Source organism: Eumetopias jubatus, unplaced genomic scaffold (genome assembly GCF_037043125.1).
Source record: "Eumetopias jubatus isolate StellerSeaLion01/CBP00866 unplaced genomic scaffold, mEumJub1_p1.0 scaffold_1, whole genome shotgun sequence".
In the NCBI taxonomy this organism is placed as follows: Eukaryota; Metazoa; Chordata; class Mammalia; order Carnivora; family Otariidae; genus Eumetopias; species Eumetopias jubatus.
The window spans coordinates 13,386,801-13,407,307 of record NW_028274807.1 but is presented as its reverse complement, the minus strand read 5'-3'; the positions used below and the strand labels follow the sequence as shown (position 1 = coordinate 13,407,307).

The 20,507-nt window shown below is 41.9% G+C and overlaps 1 protein-coding gene across 2 annotated transcripts; it reads right to left on the bottom strand.

Annotated features, from left to right (window-relative positions):
* Positions 1-5,573: 5,573 nt before the first annotated feature.
* Positions 5,574-16,487, bottom strand: MIS18A (MIS18 kinetochore protein A). 2 transcript variants are annotated; one of them, XM_028115935.2, is made up of 5 exons: positions 16,122-16,487; positions 13,265-13,331; positions 9,435-9,557; positions 6,909-7,005; positions 5,574-6,124 (listed from the first exon to the last, which is right to left on the bottom strand). In XM_028115935.2, exons 1-5 carry the CDS (start codon positions 16,465-16,467, stop codon positions 6,044-6,046), a joined length of 714 nt encoding a protein of 237 aa, XP_027971736.1. In that variant the 5' UTR covers positions 16,468-16,487; the 3' UTR covers positions 5,574-6,043. The 2 variants fall into 2 exon arrangements, with proteins under 2 accessions (XP_027971736.1, XP_027971743.1); XM_028115942.2 differs by lacking the exons at positions 5,574-6,124; positions 6,909-7,005 and adding an exon at positions 7,120-7,792.
* Between the last annotated feature and the right edge of the window lie 4,020 nt (positions 16,488-20,507).

Here is a 20,507-nt window from a genome sequence, read left to right as displayed (position 1 = left end):
GGGGTGGGTGATTTTAAATTGTTGGCAGTTTCCGGGATTTCAGGCCGACAGGAACACTTTGGTGGGAGCATTCACTGGCAGCCCTCAAGGGAGTGGTGGCAGCAAAACGTCTGGAGCAGACGACCCAAAGGCTTGTCATGAGGTAGGTTAGTGGTAGGACCACAGACCGCAGGAAGGATGCTTGCCACCAAAGACACCCGAGCACGCTTGTAGGGCAAGCGTGGAGTCCACAGAGTGGACAGTGGCTGGAGATGTGAGTAAATGGGTAGGTGATGCAGCAATACTCACCCCGCTGGGTGCTCCCTGAGCACCTACCGTGCGGCCGCATCCCTTCCGGCACAGGCCACAGGACTGCGGGGATGACCGTCTGACAGAAAGACGATGAGTGAACGGACAAATGTAAAATCTGATGTCTGGAGGGGTAAGTGCGATAAAGGGGGAGAAATAACACAAAGGAGGTGGTCCGGGGGAGAGCCGAGACATGAGACAGCGAGAGAGGGAGAGCTTGTCCCAGCTGGGGAATCTGAAGGTACAGACAAAGGGAGTGGAGGGAAGCCACCACAGAGGGGCTCAATTAGCTTCGTTTTCTAGAAAAGGGAGGCGTTCATGACTTCTAAGCCCTTCTGGACACTAAGGCTGCTAACACTCCAGGAAGTGATTCACCTTCCCTTGGGTATCTGACTGCTAAGAACCAAGGAGGCATCCCAACTGCAGCTCGGGATAGAGCGAGGAGGCAGCAATGCGCTGCAGAGCCCTGGGAATTCGGGCCAGGATTTAACTTCTCTGAGCCTCAGTTTCTGCACCTATAAAATGGGAGGAAGGATTCCTGTGAAAAGGGTTTTGTGAGAAGTGCGTGAACTCCCAGCTCCCAGCATGGTGCTTGGTACGCAGGAAATGATCATTTAAAGTGCTTGCTACCAAAAAGCAGAAGTCATCCCCCAGGGAAGCAGCTAGGAGGCAAAAACAGCTGTCTGTCTGTCCCCTTCAGGGAAAACCCTTTGAAGGCTTCAGAACATTTCTCTTCAAAATGGAGACCTACTCTTATATTTGGTCTGGAAAATGTTACTCAGTCAAACTTGCACCCTACTTTTCCAGATTTTCTGTTACTCTCGGGAAGCCTCTAGAATTCTAAGCCCACAGCTCCTGGTAACAGTAGTGCGGTCAGTGGGCGGCACGTGAAGGTGACAGTGTGTGTGGGGAAGAGAACTCAAGTCTGCAAAGTTAGCTCAGGGATTCTCATTTCCCCCCTTTGAATTATTTCTCATCTCCCTTTTCAGCTCACATGAACTAGGAGGCTGAAAGGGACCTTGAGGGGAGCTTGTCCATCTCTCTGCCTTAAAGTCAGATGGAGGATATTGAAAACCATGGTGGTAATTGTTTAGGGGGGAGAAAATTAGGCTTAATTTTGTCAAGCTAGCAGAAGTCAATCAGAGCTGACTTGAATGAAATGAGGCTAGTTCTAGTTCAAATCACATGTGGGACGTCACTCCTCTGACCCCTCACTTCACGCTGCCATCTAGTTATTATCACAAGAATTTAGACAAGTGTACACATTCTGGAGACTACACTTATATAGATTGACCTTGACTGCATGCCACCGTGATCACCTGCCTAGATAAACCTCCGCCAGATAGGTGGAATTTGGCTCTTATTAAACAAAATTAATGATCAGTACCCAAAACAAGTCTGGGTTAGATCAAAGAATAAATGATCTTCCCTCAGTTCAAAGCAATTGCAAAGGAGCTTTCTCTGCTTGTTCACAGGCACGCAACTGCCCACCTATTTATCTTATTCAGGAAGAACAACAACAATATATATATATATATAAAACATTGACTATTTAGACAAAATTTTAAGTCATTAGCTTTCAGGTACCTCTGCTTTTTCTCCAGATGGTGAAGAATGTGGCTGTAATCACTAAAGTCTTAAGAATACAGTGTTTCATTTTAGATTTATTAAATAAAAAGATGTTAGGATGGAGTCTTCTGGGTGATGAAAAGAGAAACCATTTTCTTTCTCTTAAACTTTAAGTCAAACAGTATGGAGGGAGATTCAAAATACACAGTAATGTCCTGGGAAACCAGCTGGTGTGTGTGTGGGGGGTGTATTTCAGGTTCTTCAGCACGTGCTGATTTTTCAGGTATTAACACTCCCAGCCATGGCCAACTCGAAGCTACCAACAGTTTAACAACCAGCTCACAAAATTCCTGACAATTTAACAGCTGGCTCTCAGCTCCTGCATGCCCTGGAGCCAGACAGAGGTAACTGGTTTAAGATTTCTCTCACGCCTTACCTCTTACTTGACAAGTAAACTCAGCTGTTAAGCCACTAAAAAGTGTGCATTTCATACCATATGATTACACTGAAACAGGTTTTAAAACAAATGTTTCCTTAAAAATAGGTAGTCACTAAAAATCAGGTTATAAAAGATATTTAATAATGCAGAAACATAGTTATGAAGTAGTTTAAGTAAAAACAGTATGTTTGGTATGGTTCCAAATTTGCATATAAAAATGACTACAAAGATATACCCCAAAAAGTGAATAATAATTCTTTTAGTTGTGAGATTTTGTGCTTTATTTTCTTCTTTGTGCCATTCTTCTATTTTTCAAAATTTCTACAATGTTCATATGTTGTATTGGTAATTGGAGAAAGAAGTAAATTCAAAAAATGGTAATAGATGTATTTTTATTATGGTGTTTCAGATTTCTCCCTTTACATCCCTAGAATGTTATGGCTATACTAGGTAGGAGGGTGAATCAGATCAACTCTATTTTAAACAAGGCTAAATCATTGTCATTTGATTTTTGTGATGCTTTACTGTTTTCAAAGTACTCTCATAAGCATTATCTAATTTGATAATCTGTGATTCAAGTGAAGGTTATTATATCCTCATTTTACAGATGAGGAAACAGAGGCTTAAAATGATTAAATAATTCGGGCGCCTGGGTGGCTCAGTTGGTTAAGCGACTGCCTTCGGCTCAGGTCATGATCCTGGAGTCCCGGGATCGAGTCCCGCATCGGGCTCCCTGCTCAGCAGGGAGTTTGCTTCTCCCTCTGACCCTCCCCCCTCTCATGTGCTCTCTCTCAAATAAATAAATAAAATCTTTAAAAAAAAATGATTAAATAATTTGCTCAAGGTCACATGGCTAAAGAAGGCAGTTAAACTGGGATCCTGATCCAGGATTTCTGCTATCTGTGAGACCATCCCTCAAAAACAAGCTGAGGGATGTTTCACTCACAGCTTCTCTGTTCAAGAATTTCCCACTAAATGCCTAGACCCAGTTCTTCAAGGAGAAATTCTCCTGATTTTGCCCATTTAAATGTCCAGAGCTTGACTAGAATCACCCAGGTAGGGTGCATTCCATCCAAGCATTGATGCTACACAGAGCAATGACCTCAGTGGGCTCTTTAGCTTGGAAATTTATAAACATGATGCGAGCATTTGCTGAGAACAACAGAACCCACACTCTGGGATGAAACTCTATATAATGTTCTATACCTACACAGTTAGAAGAGCCTAGAAAGGCCATGTAATGGGTTCTGGCATCAGTTTCCATAGCTTCTCCCTAAAGAACTGGGGAGTGTCCTTTATGGGGATAGCTGAAGGAATAATTTCTGGGTAGATCTGCCTGAAGGCTCTTTTCTTTGCTGGGTCTCATGCAATTTGGACTGGAAGGTCCGTTTCTTGCTCCAGCACCCTCATTCCTGCTCACAAGCAGTGCTTTACCAGAACTTGATAATCAGAAACAAGAGCACACTGTTTTTCAGTTACAAGGAATAGAAACAAGAACCCACTGCCTCAAGTCTTGTAGGTTTTAGGATGTGGATATACAGGATGAGTTTTAAAAGTAGCATCTGATGAGACCTCATGCAAAGCCAGAAAAGCCAGGCTTCCCAGGCCTTGGGGAAACAGGTGGCCCCAGAACAGGCTGGCCCGGAATGCGGTAGGGGAGACCCCCTCCTCCTGCAGGTGTCACAGAGCAGCATGCAGGGGGATGACAAAGCAGTCCCACTTGGAGCCCTCAGGGTGAGCAGTTTGGGAACCTCAGGATCTCCCTCTGCGGCAGGGGCATGAACATCCCTCAGTGACATCACGGGCAGAGGCCAAAGAGGCAGACCCTACCTTGGGAAATGCAGCTGTCTCCTGGGATTTCCTTTCAGGTGCTTCAGTGAAGAGCATGTGTGTGAACTTTCCATCTGTACCCAGGAGTGGTCAGTTAACTTCATCTGAAGGACTCTGGAGGACCTAATGAAAAAGACAACTCCGGGGACGGCTAATGGAAGGCCCACCCTAGAGGGAGCCCCAAGCACCTGAGCTAGGCTTATCTCCTGATCCACAACAGAGGCTTAGTCAGCGCTGTGGATGTTAGAAATTATTTTTCACTGGTGAAAGGAGTAGTTTTCAAGATGCGTGGATTGGCTAGAAATCCTGCCCCAGTATGAGCAGGGTAAAAGGAATGAGGGAGCCAAACCACCTGTCTTTGGAATAGCCCTGAACATGACTGCTGGCGTACTATTACCCGCACAACCAGAGAGTTAGGGGAATGCTGCGGTTACCATACTCATCCATCTGTTCTGAATGAACTTCCATGCAAGGTGCCGCGGAAGCACAGAAGGGGACAGACACTGGGGACTGCATTAAGCCTACCAAGGCCAGATGACTGTCTTGTTGCTAGCAGTGACCATATTCTACCTGGTCGCAAGTCTGTGAGAGATGAGACCGAGAGGGCTCCCTAATTTCTAATTATCAGGGGCTATTGCCAATCTATTAAAAATAACTCACGGGCGCCTGGGTGGCTCAGTCAGTTAAGCCACTGCCTTCAGCTCAGGTCATGATCCTGGAGTCCCGGGATCGAGTCCCGCATCGGGCTCCCTGCTCGGCAGGGAGTCTGCTTCTCCCTCTGACCCTCCCCTCTCTCATGTTCTCTCTCTCTATCTCATTCTCTCTCTCAAATAAATAAATAAATCTTTAAAAAAAAAAAAAAAGAAAAATAACTCACTAACTGTCAATGAGTCAGTTGGTTTGACTGAGGACCTTCTTTTAGGATACCTTTAAGTATTCTCAGAAATAATTAGGGAACTTCTGAGCAGAAACTGAGTTGAGTTACTCATACATACTGAGTACTAATGTTATATAGCCTCATCCGTACCCAAAAACAGAAAGGTGCCTGGAGAAATCTGGGGTTACATTTATGCGCCTGAGCAGGCTTTCCACAGCAGGTTAAGTGTGTGGAAGTCATGGCATCAGGATTTCTGAGTTCAGTTAAATACCACAACTCAGTTTTGTAAAAATCAATCTTAAAATACTTTGTCTTAATCTTTATTCTCCCCCGATTTTAAAAAATAGCACATGCTTACTATAAGCCTCACATTATAGAAGACTGAAAATTCCCCAGAATCCCACCTGCAGAGATGACTACTAGTCTCTTTGGCAAATATTACTCCAGACTTTGGGGGGCACAGAGTAGTAAACAAACAGATCAAGTGGAATTCTACTACCACCAGAATACATGCTATTCTGCTCCTATGCAAGTTTTCAAACGGTTCTGACAAGTAATTCAACGGACCAGTTTCTTCAGAGAGCTTTATGCTTCTGTTTTCAGAGAGATTCAATCACACAGTGGGTGGAAAAACCTCTAAGATTTTCATGCCATTCAATATGAAGTATTTCCCAAAGTATTAAAGGTGAATGAATTTTTTTAAAGGAAATGGAATAATGAATTCGATACAGAGATAACAGTTCAGAAAATCATGGCAGTTTCTTATCAAAGCAAAAACTACTAAATTCCAATTTCAGCAAGTATCATAAAATGGCTTTGAAATTCAACTTCAGGAAACAACCATTTCTTTACCACTGACTATATCATAGAAGTAATTCTACAATTCTTCTCACTTGATCAATACAAGAGAATACCACATATACATACGGGCATTGAGAATTCCTTCCATTCTAGGTGAAATCAAATGATAACCAGAATTGCTACATATGAAAGAAGTGTCCATCAGCAGGGAGTCCAGAGCGGGGCACTTGGAAGAGATTTCAGCTTTTGCAACTGGGAAAGGACAATTTTGATTCAACCTCCCACAGCTTCGTTTGTAATGCTTTCAAAACATCTTCCATCTATTGAATTGAAAAAATATTTTCAGATACACATAGGATTATGATTAAAATCACATGATTAAATGATTAAAATATGTATCATTAATAAAATTTACGAATGTTATGCATTACACGTGAAATTATTTAGAGGCATAAACTAAATTTTATGTAAATAAGGCAGCATTCTTTTTTTAGACTTTATTTATTTGACAGAGAGAGAGAGAGAGAGAGAGAGACAGCTAGAGAGGGAACACAAGTAGGGGGAGTGGGAGAGGGAGAAGCAGGCTCCTTGCCGAGCAAGGAACTCGATGCGGGGCTCCGCCCCAGGACCCTGGGATCATGACCTGAGCCGAAGGCAGACGCTTAACGACTGAGCCACCCAGGCGCCCCAATAAGGCAGCATTCTATTATCAGTAGTTCTCAACCTCTAATGTGGAGCTCTTTTATACACTCATGGATATGTTGCCGATCAGGCCATGAGAAGATGTTAACATTCAAAAACATTTGCAGGTTGTTTATACCATGAGAATTGAATCAAATGAAATATAGTTTACTAGTTTTAGAATATATATGGTTTTGATGAGACATGAAATGTCTTATAATTTTTTTGATAAAGCTTTAGCTTAAGTTGTAGTTTGGCTAACCCCCAAAATCAACTTTACTAACAACTGAAATAAAATCAGCACTCTCTTACCAGGAAAGTACTAAGATCAAAACAAGTGCCATTCTGAGGATTATTTGTGGAGGAGCACTTGCTCACTAGCAGGAAATTGTTCATACAAAGATATAAAAAGTACAGAATTACCTGCTTTAGAGACTTTTCTATTTCAACTCTGCTTTCAAGATTAAAAAGTTCTTTATCTTCTGACACTATTTGCTTTTCCGAGGACCCTAAAATATAACTGCAGTATAACATGGTACAAAGTTAAAATATGAAAAGGAGGTAAATATGAAAATCATGTTAATTAATAACATTAAAACTCTATCTTATACTACATATTTGTACCAAATGAACACAAAATAACTATTTTTGTTAATAGCAACCACACAGGAAGTTGTACCACAAAAAATCGAGTTTTTCTCCATAACACCTTGGTCCAGGCATTCCTACATATTGTCCAATATTCTAAGTACTTCATTACTGGCACAACCTTACTCTTTAGTTAACCGAGTGGCAAAACATTCACACTCATAGCTCAAAATTCTATGATTAAAAAGTTTTAAAAGATCCCGAAGAAGCCACTGCTTTTTTGCTTTCTATAATTTGTTGGGAACATGTGTACTTTCAAATTTGACCTTTAGTAAATAACGTATGGAGTCAATTCTCAGTTACTTTGATTTGGCAACACCAACAGTTATCCTCCAAGTTATGTTTTGCTCTGCTCTCTGGAGTTAGGAGATGCTGTGGTGTAGAAAATATGAGATAAGATAAATATTGGCCTGGAAACAAGGAAAACAGGCCCAGTGTTGGTAACCTAGTAAATCTAAATGGGAAACAAGAAGGGGCTAGTATTTCTCCAAAAAGAAAACTTGATTAATTTGCATTTCTTCCAAAGTCCTTCATCACATGTAGCAACTTCAGCAGGTCACTTCTTTTGTCAAGTAAGGTCAAGCTTTCCTTGGAAGCCTTAGTGATTTTATTTCTGAAAAATGGCATGGAAGGCAAAATGGCAGAAGTCAATCAACATCCTGTTTAGGAAAGAAAAATGAGATGAGGTGGGAAATGAAGGGGCACTGAGTAATTTACAAAACTGTAAATGGGGGCGCCTGGCTGGCTCAGTCCTTAGAGCATGCGACTCTTGATCTTGGGGTCATGTGTTTGAGCCGACAGTGGGTATAGAGATTACTTAAAAATAAAATCTTTCAAAAAACCCCAAAACTGTAAATAAATCCTTCCAAAACCAACCAGGTTCCTTGGCATTAAAATTCTTTTCTTCTTTTTCTTAAAGATTTTATTTATTTATTTGTCAGAGAGAGAGAGAGAAAGAGCACAAGCAGGAGGAGTGGCAGGCAGAGGGAGAAGCAGGCTTCCTGCTGAGCAGGGAGCCCGATGCGGGACTTGATCCCAGGACCCTGGGATCATGACCTGAGCCAAAGGCAGACGCTTAACCAACTGAGCCACCCAGGTGTCCCAAAATTCTTTTCTTCTTAAACTGTTCTTCTTTCCTGATATATAAGGATTTTAGGCATCTTTAAAGTCTTGAGGGTTACATCTTTTGCAGGATAAGTGAAAATACACTGGGGTCAGATGAGTCACTTAATTTTGTATTTCCTATTTAAAAAGGCTCATGAATTAGAAGGCCATTAAGATATCTGAAACTCGGGCGCCTGGGTGGCTCAGTTGGTTAAGCGACTGCCTTCGGCTCAGGTCATGATCCTGGAGTCCTGGGATCGAGTCCCACATCGGGCTCCCTGCTCAGCGGGGAGTCTGCTTCTCCCTCTGACCCTCTTCCCTCTCGTGCTCTCTCTCTCTCAAATAAATAAATAAAATCTTAAAAAAAAAAAAAAGATATCTGAAACACCTGAGCACCTGGATGGCTCAGTCGGTTAAACGTCTGCCTTTGGCTAAGGTCATGATCCCAGGGTCCTGGGATGGAGTCCCGCATCGGGCACTCTGCTCAGTGGGGGGCCTGCTTCTCCCTCTTCCTCTATCCCTCCCCCTGTTCATGTGTTCTCTCTTTAAAATATATAAAATCTTTAAAAATAATAAATAAATAAATAAATAAAAGCTATCTGAAACTCTTTAACTGACATCTGTCATCAGCCTCCTATTTGCCTTGTTTCCAAACGTTTATTTTTTATAGAAATCTTGGAGAATGAAGGCACTTCCTTGCATCAGAAAAAACAGGTGATTCTTTACCAGATGCAAGAAAATAGTTGGACTTTATATTTCTGCTTTTCTAGAACACCAAAGGGACGGACTTCCTTCCTAATCAGTTTTGAAATTCCTAATTCTTCATGATATTCTAGGTGGCTAAAAACTGGGGTGGGGGGGTAATAAAATGGATGACACATATTGATCCATACAACTGCTTAAAAAATCCTATTAAATTCAATTTTTAGGGAAAATTGAACCTATTTTTACTCTGAAAAATGTTCTCACAGTGCTTTCTCCTTACAATTTAGAATGTCTAATTTTCCAATACCAAATACATCAGGTCAAAACAAATAAACAAAAAATCACACTGGCTTTATTGTCAGAAATTATTACTTGAAAATATATTTTAACCAAATAGTGTTGATTTAGTTCTGATGTTTTCATTATCAATTTTTCTGCAAACAACTTTCCAAGAAATCATTTATAAGGTATCCATTTATTTAGCACACTTACCTTTCAATGGCTTCAACACTGAGGCAAAACAAGTCTCTCTTGTAATCTAGATTCTTGGGTGTGCACCTGTATATGTAGCCAAGCCTGAGTGAGCATCCTGTGCAGGATAGAGCCTCCAGAATGCTGCAAGGAAGAAGGGCCATTGCTTTAGCAAACAAAGTAGCAACTTGTTACAACCCATAAACGCTTAACATTTAAGTTGCTAAAATATGTTATTCTAACCCTACTAAGTCATATGTATAAAGAAGGAAAAAAATGATAGTAAAATGTTGACATTAGAAATGTAGACAGTCACCTCCAGGCTACAGTGCCTTCAGCACCTAGTGACATGGGACGTACAGAAAAGTGACAAGAGAAGATACCGATGTGGTGTTTTTCTAGACTGTAAATGCCTCAATCTGGTATTAAGAAAAATTATCTAAAATTTGAAAATAAGACAGGGATTCCACATGCCCTTTTAATGTCATATTGTCCAACAAGCCCACCAAGAATCATTAACACTCTGGGGCAGGGAGGCAGATTTTTTTCTGTAATGATCCAGGGAACAAATATTTTAGGTTTGTAGGCCATGTGGTGTCTGTTGCAATGACTTGCCTCCACTATTATAGCACAGAAGCAGCCACAGACAATATGTAACTGAATACACAACGTGTCTATGTCCCAGTAAAAATATATTTACAAAAATAAGTGCTTGGCCCATGGGCCATACTTTGCTCTACTGGAAGGTAACATTGGTTGCTCACTACTTACTATTGATTAGGGCCCAGACTCTCTGAAGTTAGATGATAACTTACAGAAAGAAGATTAATAAGACTGATAATTTGTAAAATTATAAATAATTTTAGTCTGGTAGAGACACAAATGTTCTCTGCTAGTAGAAAAGGTAACCTCAAAGGCTGAGGCTCTATTGTCCTATAGGACAGTAACTAGATTTGTTCTACAGAGAGCATCCTTCTCTAAACCAGCTTTGCCATGTTCTGACTCCCTCGGTGATGAGTTAAATAAATCTCTGATGTGTGCTCTTCACGTATCTGTTAGGGTTGCCTTTCTCTTTTTAATTATACTTTGACCTAACACTCTTCTACCCACTACGGATATGTTCCACACAGGCAACTCACAAATATTTTACTTAATGATCCAAGTTCTCCACATAATTGTTCCTTCATTATAGTTATTTCTCAACTCAGGCTCTGCATATTTGAATATAATCTCCCCCACCAATGTCAATTCATGTCTTCTTTAAATCTTAGAATCCAGTCACCTAAATGCCTTGTCAAGTTGACCTATCCAAATTTGCCATTCTATAAATATCTATAATAAATTAGTCCCAACACAGAGCAAATTGATAACTGAAGATCTAAATCTAGTGATAATATACATTACAAAAGATAGCTATTATTTCAAAAGAATAATATAATTCCTATTGGTATTGAGCCACTTGTGATAACTACAGAGCTATTCCTGTTATCAAAAAAAATGGAGCCAACCAAAACTCAAACATATTATAGACTGCATTATTGTTTACCTAAAGATACTGACTTTTTTAACTACTGCAGCTACATAATGGAACAAAGAACAAAATGCCTAATAAATTATAAGTTCTTACTGGTGATATAATTAGCTAGATAATATGCCACTGATCATATATTAAGCTTCCATATGCTTTTATATTGAAAACCATATTTTATATTTTTAGTATTTTAAATTTATATATTTTTTTATATTTCTTAGTAAAGCCCAGGAGGGAACCCTATCCATACTACCAACAGTGAACAGGAAAATGTCCATGCTACATCTCGAACCTCATAATCTTTATGAAGTGGCCATACACAATTACCAAGATTGTGAACTAACATATAATGCAGGTGTAATCAACCAAAAAGGATACAAATACAACACTGATCAACAAATAATATTGTTTTATCCCAAATTACCCAAATCAAAGTAAACACCACTGACGAATACACGCAAACCCATTCACACTTCCAGAGTGATCTTGAGAAACCATGAAGAGAGTAGCGACAATTATTGCAATGTCTTTCCGTTGTCACCGCTGGCAAGGATTTGGCCAGAACTCACCCTTAACACTGAACAACAATATTGAGAAAGCAGTGCGGAAATCCTAGGATGATTTTTCGACAAGAAATGAGTTAGTGTGTAAGAACCTTAACGAATGACAGAAAGAACCCAGGAACAGCGCTGCTACCTTCACGACACATTTCTAAAACCCACGCGTGCTCTTGCTGGCCGGCTGCCGGCAGGTGGCTATTCAGTCAGGCCTATCAAAAACTTAGGAGCATCCCAAGGCAATACGGTATTTCCCCAAGTGTGGAATATGGGACCCTAGTGAATGTCTTGAATTTGAATTTACGTGGCAAAAATGATGGGTTCAGGTGACACAAGGAAACAGGACTAAATAACACTGGCTCCCAGAGTTAAGAGTCAATTCCCCTTTTCAGTTCCCCATCAATCCTGATTATAAAAAGAAGAAAGTCTCAGTCCAGTGCTAGGAAGTCTTTAACTAGAATCTCACAGCTGCAAATCTTTTAACAGTGAGAAAACAGACTTTAGGCTCAGAACCAGCCAGGTGATAGCATCTCTGCTAGAGTTTAATAACATTTGTTTTCATTGTGGTTAATTTCTAGTTCAAGCAAATAATATGGCAGTAATATATTGTATTCCTTTTTAAATAAATTTAAATAAAAATCCTGAGTCAATGTAATGAAAGGTATTAAGTAGATGACAGCAAAGCCGGTATGTGGATATGGCAAAACTGGTGAAAGTGGCATCAAAATGACTAAAACTGGAAGGAGAGAAGAAAGAACACTTTGCAAGAAGGAAGGAGAAACACAGGCACCATCCTCGCTCTAACTACTAAACAGTCCTGTGGTTTTAGCAAACTTCTAATCTCCCCAGGCCTTACTTTCTTCATCTACAGAAGGAGAAATGATCTAAGGCTGGTTTTCCAAACTGAGGTCGCCTGCGTGCCAGGAGCACCGTTTCCATCACATACACATACTACCTGTACTGTTGTTAATTCTCCTTAAAAAGAGTGATTTTTTTTAAATTGAAATACACTTTATTTGAAAAGGAAACTCCAGCATTACTTTAAAATGAAAAACACACATTTTTAAATGTATTTTTAAACACACATTAAAAAAACATACATGATTATTAATTTCTGTTTAGTCGTCTGTATACCACCTAAAGTTACTTCACAGATCAGTTAAGACACATTTTTGGCAACAATTATATAAGGCAGAGCCTCCCATTCTGTTTACTGAGGATGCCACTTGTAGCAACGGGTGGCAGGTACGCCAAGATGGTGATCCCTTCAACTGTTGGAGCGGCAGCACAGGCCTGGGACTGCCGGAGCCCCCGTGCTGGCTGCTTCTGGCCTCATGCAGCCTTGTCTGTTTACCTCAACAGGCCACATGTCCATGTGTGTGAGTGTGATACTAGCATTTTCTATGTGTAACATGACATTAAAAAAAGTAGGTAGCGTTGGCCTAAGGCACACTTTGGCTGAGATTTTATGATACAGGTATTTTCTTTTTCTATTTTTATTTTCAATTTGCTTTAGCACTAAGCCCAAAGACCCAAAAGAGAGTGTGAGAATGTGACTTCAGAAACTCTTTCATCACAATATCTAAAAACGACCACCATCACTCAAGAATTGATACATTAAAATGACTGATTCTATACTGATCACCACGAAGAAAGTTTTATCCCAATTAATCTTACTGGTAATGATCTTATTAAAGATTTTTAGTTGAAAAATAAACATTTTCTCTAATACACATATTCACACAGATAAAAGCCTTACTCACCAACCATTTTCATTTTTACGTTTGGATAGTATCTGTTCTTTATCCACAGAAACATTACAGGAAACACCTACAGCAAAGTAACAATAATGTATTAATGTGGTTTGCTATAATACACCTGCAGATATTTAGAGAACGTCTAATTCAATTTTTACTTTTTTTTTTTAAGATTTTATGTATTTATTTGAGAGAGAATGAGAGCACGAGAGGGAAGAGGGTCAGAGGGAGAAGCAGACTCCCTGCTGAGCAGGGAGCCCGATGCGGGACTCGATCCCGGGACTCCAGGATCATGACCTGAGCCGAAGGCAGTCGCTTAACCAACTGAGCCACCCAGGTGCCCCAATTTTTACTTTAGAACTCAGAGAACCAGAAAAAATAAGAGCCCAGAGTCACATATACACAAAAGTGGTTCAAAACTAAATGTACAGAGGTCTTCTGGAAAAAAGATGGCAGAATGAGTGTTATTTCTTTCTCTTCCCTGAAAACCACTGATGTTAATAAAATGAGTAAAATTAGAGGGGAAAATTCAACTGCCAGTAAAACTTGGAACAATTAGAACCTCAATCACAGACTACCAAGAATACCTGCAAGGTATAATAAAATTGGGATAAACCCAAGAATAATGCTAAAAGCCAGTGTATACATCCCCAGGCTTCAAATGCAGAGCTCTCAGGGACCTGGACAAAAATCTTCTATTTAGACCATGACTTGGATGGGGTCACAGTTGACCCCAGAAGCAGGAAACATTCCCAGAGGATCCAGGTCCAGGATACACTAAATGAAGGGATAGGGGATGGAGGGAAATGAAGAAGGGACATCACACCTAAAATGTCCATACTAGCTTCAGGGCCTTTGCACTAGCTGCTCCCTGCCTGGAAAAAGCAAAGAGCGTGATCCCAGAATTGTACATGTAGTCAAGTTGCCATTCATGTAAAAGAGAACAGAAAGACATTTTCAACCACTCAAAACTGAAGTTTTCTTGGAGATTGGGGAGGGGGCGTGGGGAGGGTCTACTGATGATAATGAAATAAACAACTCAGAAATGAGAACACTATTAATAAGCTTTCTTGTATTAATAAGAGTCCTAGAGTTGAAAAACAAATTCATACAAATGTTACATTAAGGTTCAATGACCATGCTATGGCTACAGAACAGAACTTAAATGTTATAAACCTTGACAAAGTAAAAATAATCAAACTAACTCAAACTGAGGCAGGAGGGAATAGAATTAACCCAAGAGTTCATTTCGTTATCTTTCATGGCAGCAGTGCTGAACGGGGGGAGTAAATCAAATTGTCTAAAGCTGAGAGTTTTTAAAACTTAAAAACTGATACAGAAAAAGTAAATAACAGAAGTGTTTTTATATATAAAACAAAAGGAAAAAGAAAAAGCATGTGGCAAAAGATAGAAAACAGGCTGTAAAAACAGAAAGTACAAGCAAAATGAAAGATTTAACACCAAACATACTATTTCTTGCCTACTAAAAAAAAGAGATGAGTCCCACATCAGGCTCCCTGCTCAGCGGGGAGTCTGCTTCTCCCTCTGACCCTCTTCCCTCTCGTGCTCTCTCCCATTCTCTCTCTCTCAAATAAATAAAATCTTTAAAAAAAAAAAACCTTTACTTTAAAATAAATAAATAAATAAAATTAAAAAAAGAGATTCTCCTACAGTATCAAAAATCTCAACCCATGTACATGCTGTTCTAATGGCAGCAACTCTGGAAACAATCTAGACCTCTATCAACAGACACAGATCAGGCGGCACCTGGGTGGCTCAGTCGTTAAGCATCTGCCTTCGGCTCAGGTCATGATCCCAAGGTCCTGGGATGGAGCCCTGCCTCAGGCTCCCGCTAGGCGGGAGGTCTGCTTCTCCCTCTCCCCCTGCTTGTGTTCCTGCTCTAGCTGTCTCTCTCTCGGTCAAATGGGTGAATAAAATCTTTAAAAATAAATAAAGCTGCTTATAATCATTTAAAGAAAAAAACAGACACAGATCGGAAGGATTAACGGTATCTCCCTGGTGAATTTCTGCCAAAATATTTATAGAATTGAGAGCATAAACTTGATCTTGAAAGCCACAAGTCCAAAAAGAATAGCCATTTTTACACCCATTCAGAAAAACATATGTGAACCACTCCCCTAAATAAATACTATGAAATCAACAATATGAGAGTAGAGCAGAGAAACATACAGGTAACTGGCAGAGCCAGTATTAGAAGCTAGAACTCAAGCCACCTTCTCGACTTTTTTTACTATTAACTCTTCCTCTCCAATTTTGAAGAGGTTGTTGGTGTTATTACAAGTTTCCTTTTAAAGAAAATTGATAGTAATGTGTTCTGACAACTCTATGGTTGTTAACACTTCAGAATAAAGGCATCCACTAACACAACTAATAAGAAAAATCAATCCTGACATCCCCCTGCAGGAATCAGGTAGCTGAACAGCTTAATTTCCTAAATAAACCATTAACAATATTATTTACAATTAACACTTAGTTAATTTCTGTGGGGAGTAATACAGAGTGGCAACACCCCAAATGCTTACGGTTTAGTAGGTCATTTTTTACTGAGCAATGTTAACAAAGATGCCGTTTGAAGCGCTGCTCTTCTGGGCTGGGGGAACCCCAGAAAAGGACCCATCACTCGTGAGCCCAAGGTGCAGGGGTGACCCTCCTCCTCCCCTTTTCCTGGGACAGCTCACCTTCTCAGATTTTTCTGCTTTTAAAAACACTGGACAGCCCCAAAACACCGCCCCCCCTTCTCCCGGGCCGTCCAGGTGAAGCACACCTGGAAAGAAGGCTGCCCCAAGCTCTTCCCCACCCACTCACCCCCGCCCGTACATCCCACCCAGGCGCGGCAACTGACAGCGCAGCAAGATGCAGTTGGTGTCCTCCTGGCTCGTCACCCAGCTCAGCGAGTCGCCCAGCGGCCGCCTGCAGCCGGAGCACAGAAACACCAGCGGCCTGTCCTCCTCCTCGGCGGGGTCTGCAGCCTCCTCGCGCCGCGTCCCCTCTACACAGGGCACCGACGCGTCCCCGCTCACGGAGTTCCACATGTTTGCCCACTTCCGCAGCAGTTGGTGACGGCTCGAGTCTTCCGAGAGCCGCCTGCCCAACAGAGAGGAGTCGCCCCACTTGCCCTTGTCACCGCCACACGCACAGCTAGTAGAAGAACATCCTTTGCAACAACTAGATGACCAAACGCCCGCCATTCCTGCAAATCTCCCGCGCCGCGGAGCGCCACGGGAAATGCGCGCCTGCGCCTGCGCCTGCGCCTGCGCGGCGCGGGGCGAGGAGGCGGAAGCCGGAAAGGGGCCGTGGCCTGAGGGGCGGAGCCTGCAAGAGAACAAACAGCTGGCAACCCGCTGGTGCGCATGCTTCTTGTCGAGCTGAGCCGCAACAGTTTATCTCTGCGTCTGAGTCAAGATTTTCCATTTTTAGGAAATTGAAGCTGCTAGAGGTCTGGCGGCCAGTCAACTTGGGGAGCGGTGTTGGGCCCCTTTAGTTACTAAAGTGAATACGCCGCCCCACACACCGCCCAGAGAAGAGGAGTTGGGGAACACACCTGCTTTCTTCAGCCTCATTCCCCCACCCCACCCCCATGCTACAGCCCCTCAAATTTTAGCGTGCCTAAGAGTCACCGGAAGCTGGTTAAAACAGATTTCTCGGCCCTGTCTTAACAAATCTAGTTCAGTAGGTCGGTGTGCCACAAAGTGGTAACCATGAAGCAAACTGTGGAAAGGCTATTTGCTTTCCCTGTGTCTGATTCTTGATGGATTAAATGGGTCAGGACTGCACCGGGATTGTCAACGAGGATCAAGTGAGACGATATGCTTGAAAATGCTTTAACTCTAACGTGCCGTGTCCACGTCACTTAGCCTCCAACTGGAGGAAAATTGCCTTCCCTCCTTTTTTGTGTGCAGGAAAGCCTGACCTCCCTGGACTACTGTAGTATCTCCCGTACAACATTGATACAACCCACATCTGTTCTTTAAGTAAATGGGTAATAACCTCGGAATTCAAAGGGATGATCTCCTTGCCTCAGACCTTGGGTTCTTATTGTCAACAATTAAATTCTGTGGTGAGATATCACAGTAAAGAAGGAAAGCAAAGAGGGGCTGCCTGCTCAGTTTCTTACCCATGCACTTTTGCCTTAGTAGGCCCATTTCCCTATTAATAATAATTATAATACAAATTATATTTTACAACTGTATTACTATAAAGATGAATATATAAATATTGTATGTTAAAACATTTTCTTTGGCCTTAAAGTTCCTTTTTTTCTTCTGATTTTAAAAGAAATTGGGGCACCTGGGTGGCTCAGTCGGTTAAGCATCCGCCCTTGGCTCAGGTCATGGTCCCAGGGTTCTGGGATCGAGTCCTGCATCCGCCTCCCCGCTCAGCGGGGAGTCTGCTTCTCCCTCTCCCTCCGCCTGCCGCTCCCCCTGCTTGTGCTCTCTCTCTTGCTCACTCTCTTTCTCTTTCAAATACATAAATAAAATCTTTAAAACATAAAAAATAAAAATAAAAGAAATTTAAACATTTTCATGGGCTATAAAAATACCATGGGCCCTAGGTACTGTGCCTAATGGAGAAGTCGGCCCCAGTACAAAACGAACCCCACAAGTATGTTTGTATTATGAATATAAAATATTTAGAACCCCACAAAACCATATTTTATGTGGGGACAAAATTAGATGCTTGAGTAACATGACCTTGGACTGGGTGGTGGCAGGTGCTTCCTGAACAACCATTCCAACCCTTCCTCTTAGTTACACAGCTGGGAGATCTGCATAAAGTTGAGTGCAACCCTCATGTCCATTAACATCACCCCTAATTCCCAGAATGGATCCCCAGAGGTTTAACCCAATCAGGGTAACCCATCTCTCTTCCATAATCACTGTGCAGTGATGGCTCCTACCCAAGACTTGAGCCAATCAGCACATTGTGCTCCCCTGGTGATAAGGATTGGCTCAAGTTAACAGCTTGACCTAAGTTAGCAAGTTTGTCCAGTCAGAGTAAATCTCAAGACTCTTGCTCAGTGGTTGAGGTAAGAGATGTCCTCTTTGTTCCCTGGGTATGAACAAAGAAGCACATACCCAGATTGCTTCAGGCAGCCCTCTTGAAAACATGGAGAAGGGCAGAACCGAGAGATCACAGAGAAACTGAGCACGCAACCTCTGGACTCTTTCAGTTATGTGAGCCAACAAATCCTCTTTATAGTGGAAGACGGTTTGAACTGTTTTGTTTTATCTAGCAACAAAAAGTGTATGTAATGGTCTGATACAGTATGTTAAAATTGAGATTTTGACCAAGATTCCAAGATGAGGTAAAAATGACATACCAGAACATGTGTGAGACAGATTGCCTCCCTCCCCTGGAGGGATCCTCAGAGTGGATGTTGGAGAATTAATTCCCTCCCGCCCTAAACTGCCTCCCACATTTTGACAATATTAAGGACTGGAGAAAATGGTGACCAAGATGACTTCATAAGAAGGATTTCTTTGGAGACGGGCTGGGCTGTGAGTTCCACTTCTCTCCAGTAGAGAAGGTGGAGGGTATCTGCCCACTTGCTTCAATTCAGCTGAGAGGAGACTTTGAGGAACCATTTGCAGGGCCTGTGGGTTCCCAGGTGTTTGGGGATACAGTAACCAGCAAGAGAGTCGGGCTGTTGAGCTGTTTTGGTGGCACAACAAAGATAAGCCAGATAGGTTGTCAACCAGATGTGAGTTTGCTGGTTCAAACTTCCCACCTGGAATCTTAGATTCTGCCCAAGATAACCTGGAAGGATGAAGATTCTCCAGAAGTGAGCATCCAAATGTCAAACCTTCCTGGGTTTCGGTGAGCAGCTGGGGGTGAGAGTGCAGGGAGTTTCTGAGGGGCCAGGAGAGAGTTGGTTCTAACTATTGCCAGGCCAGAGGTACATAACCAGGCCAGGTTATGATAGAACCAATTCAAGTGAAAAGTGAAAACCATTTTGTCCCTTTTGCCCCCCATTTCAGCCCAGGAATGGAAGTAGCAGGGAACAGGTAAGATGAAAAAGAAAGTAGGGCCAGCCACACACCCTTCCCCCACTAGAGGAATACACCTACATGTCCCACCTGCAGGAGGAGGGTAACAATTCTTGTCCTGGAGAGAAGACTGCAGTGTTGATTAATATCTTGGACTGGATACTATCATTCTGTCACTGAGATTCTGTCTGCAACTGACGTAGCTGCATAATTGTTTATTCCCTAAGATAGTACACTCAAATTGCAATAATACAGGGAAGGTTTTACAAAGTGTCAAATGAGAAAGGTATAGACAGCATGTAGGAGAGATCCTCAAGGGATCAGGGAACCCATGTTAACAGCCTTGACCCACAGAGATGTGAAGAAGGCATTCTCCCAAAGGAAAGAGAGCTATGAAGAACATACCATCTTGGGGGGATCACCCTTCCATCAAGGGATGCAGCCAGCTGAGTTGACCTCACAAGGAGAGAGGCAGGAGATCAAATTCCTTGACCTTGTTCTCATTTCTTCCTCCAGTTTCCTGCTGGGGCTCCCCATTGCCCAAGTTCAACCAGCATTCATAGGGCACATAGCATATTGATGTGGTCCATACAAGTCTGGTTGGTGAGTGGATCTGGAGAGGCAAATGGAGGGAACCCCACACACAGACTTCACTTGTCCTCATCCAGGGGCAAAGGAAAGGCTGTCCTTACCAAATAAGTTCTAAGGTCATAGTAGGAAGCAACATTCAAAATAAGATTCCATTTTGATTCCATCCTTCTATCCTTCTTGCTCAACATACTGGTTGCTCAGACTACCTGATTCAACCCTCATTTCTGGCTGGGTTCAAAAGCCTTGACGTCATTCACAAACAAATGCTAGTCTAATAAATATCAATGGTTAGCAGCAATAGAAAGAGACAAAGCAAGAAAATATAACTAGGCGAGAGAAGGAACAAAAAAAAAAAGGAGGAGAAGAAACAAATAAGATCTTGACAGTTTTGCGGGGAGAATTTATGCCCTTTGCAAAGTGCATTGGCAATTGAGGAAAATCAGAAATTAATGGCTGCTAATTACAATCACGAACTAGATTTTAATTGCTACACTTCCTTACCCTTACACAAGAATGACAATGAGGAGTGATTGCAGGTCCCTGGAGTCAGTCAGCTGGTTCCGTTATGTAGAGAGCTGGCTGCAGCTGCATTTGAGGACCACTTTGTCCAACTCTTACTGGTGGAGAATACTGGGAGCCAAATGGCATCC

Excerpts from the sequence above, each read along its gene's own strand:
- MIS18A (XM_028115935.2), bottom strand. The coding sequence starts at position 16,467 with ATGGCGGGCGTTTGGTCATCTAGTTGTTGCAAAGGATGTTCTTCTACT. Across the intron at positions 13,332-16,121 it reads CAACTGCATCTTGCTGCGCT|GTGTTTCCTGTAATGTTTCT; the intron begins GTCAGTTGCCGC and ends ACTTTGCTGTAG. Across the intron at positions 6,125-6,908 it reads TAGAAAAGTCTCTAAAGCAG|ATGGAAGATGTTTTGAAAGC; the intron begins GTAATTCTGTAC and ends TCAATTCAATAG.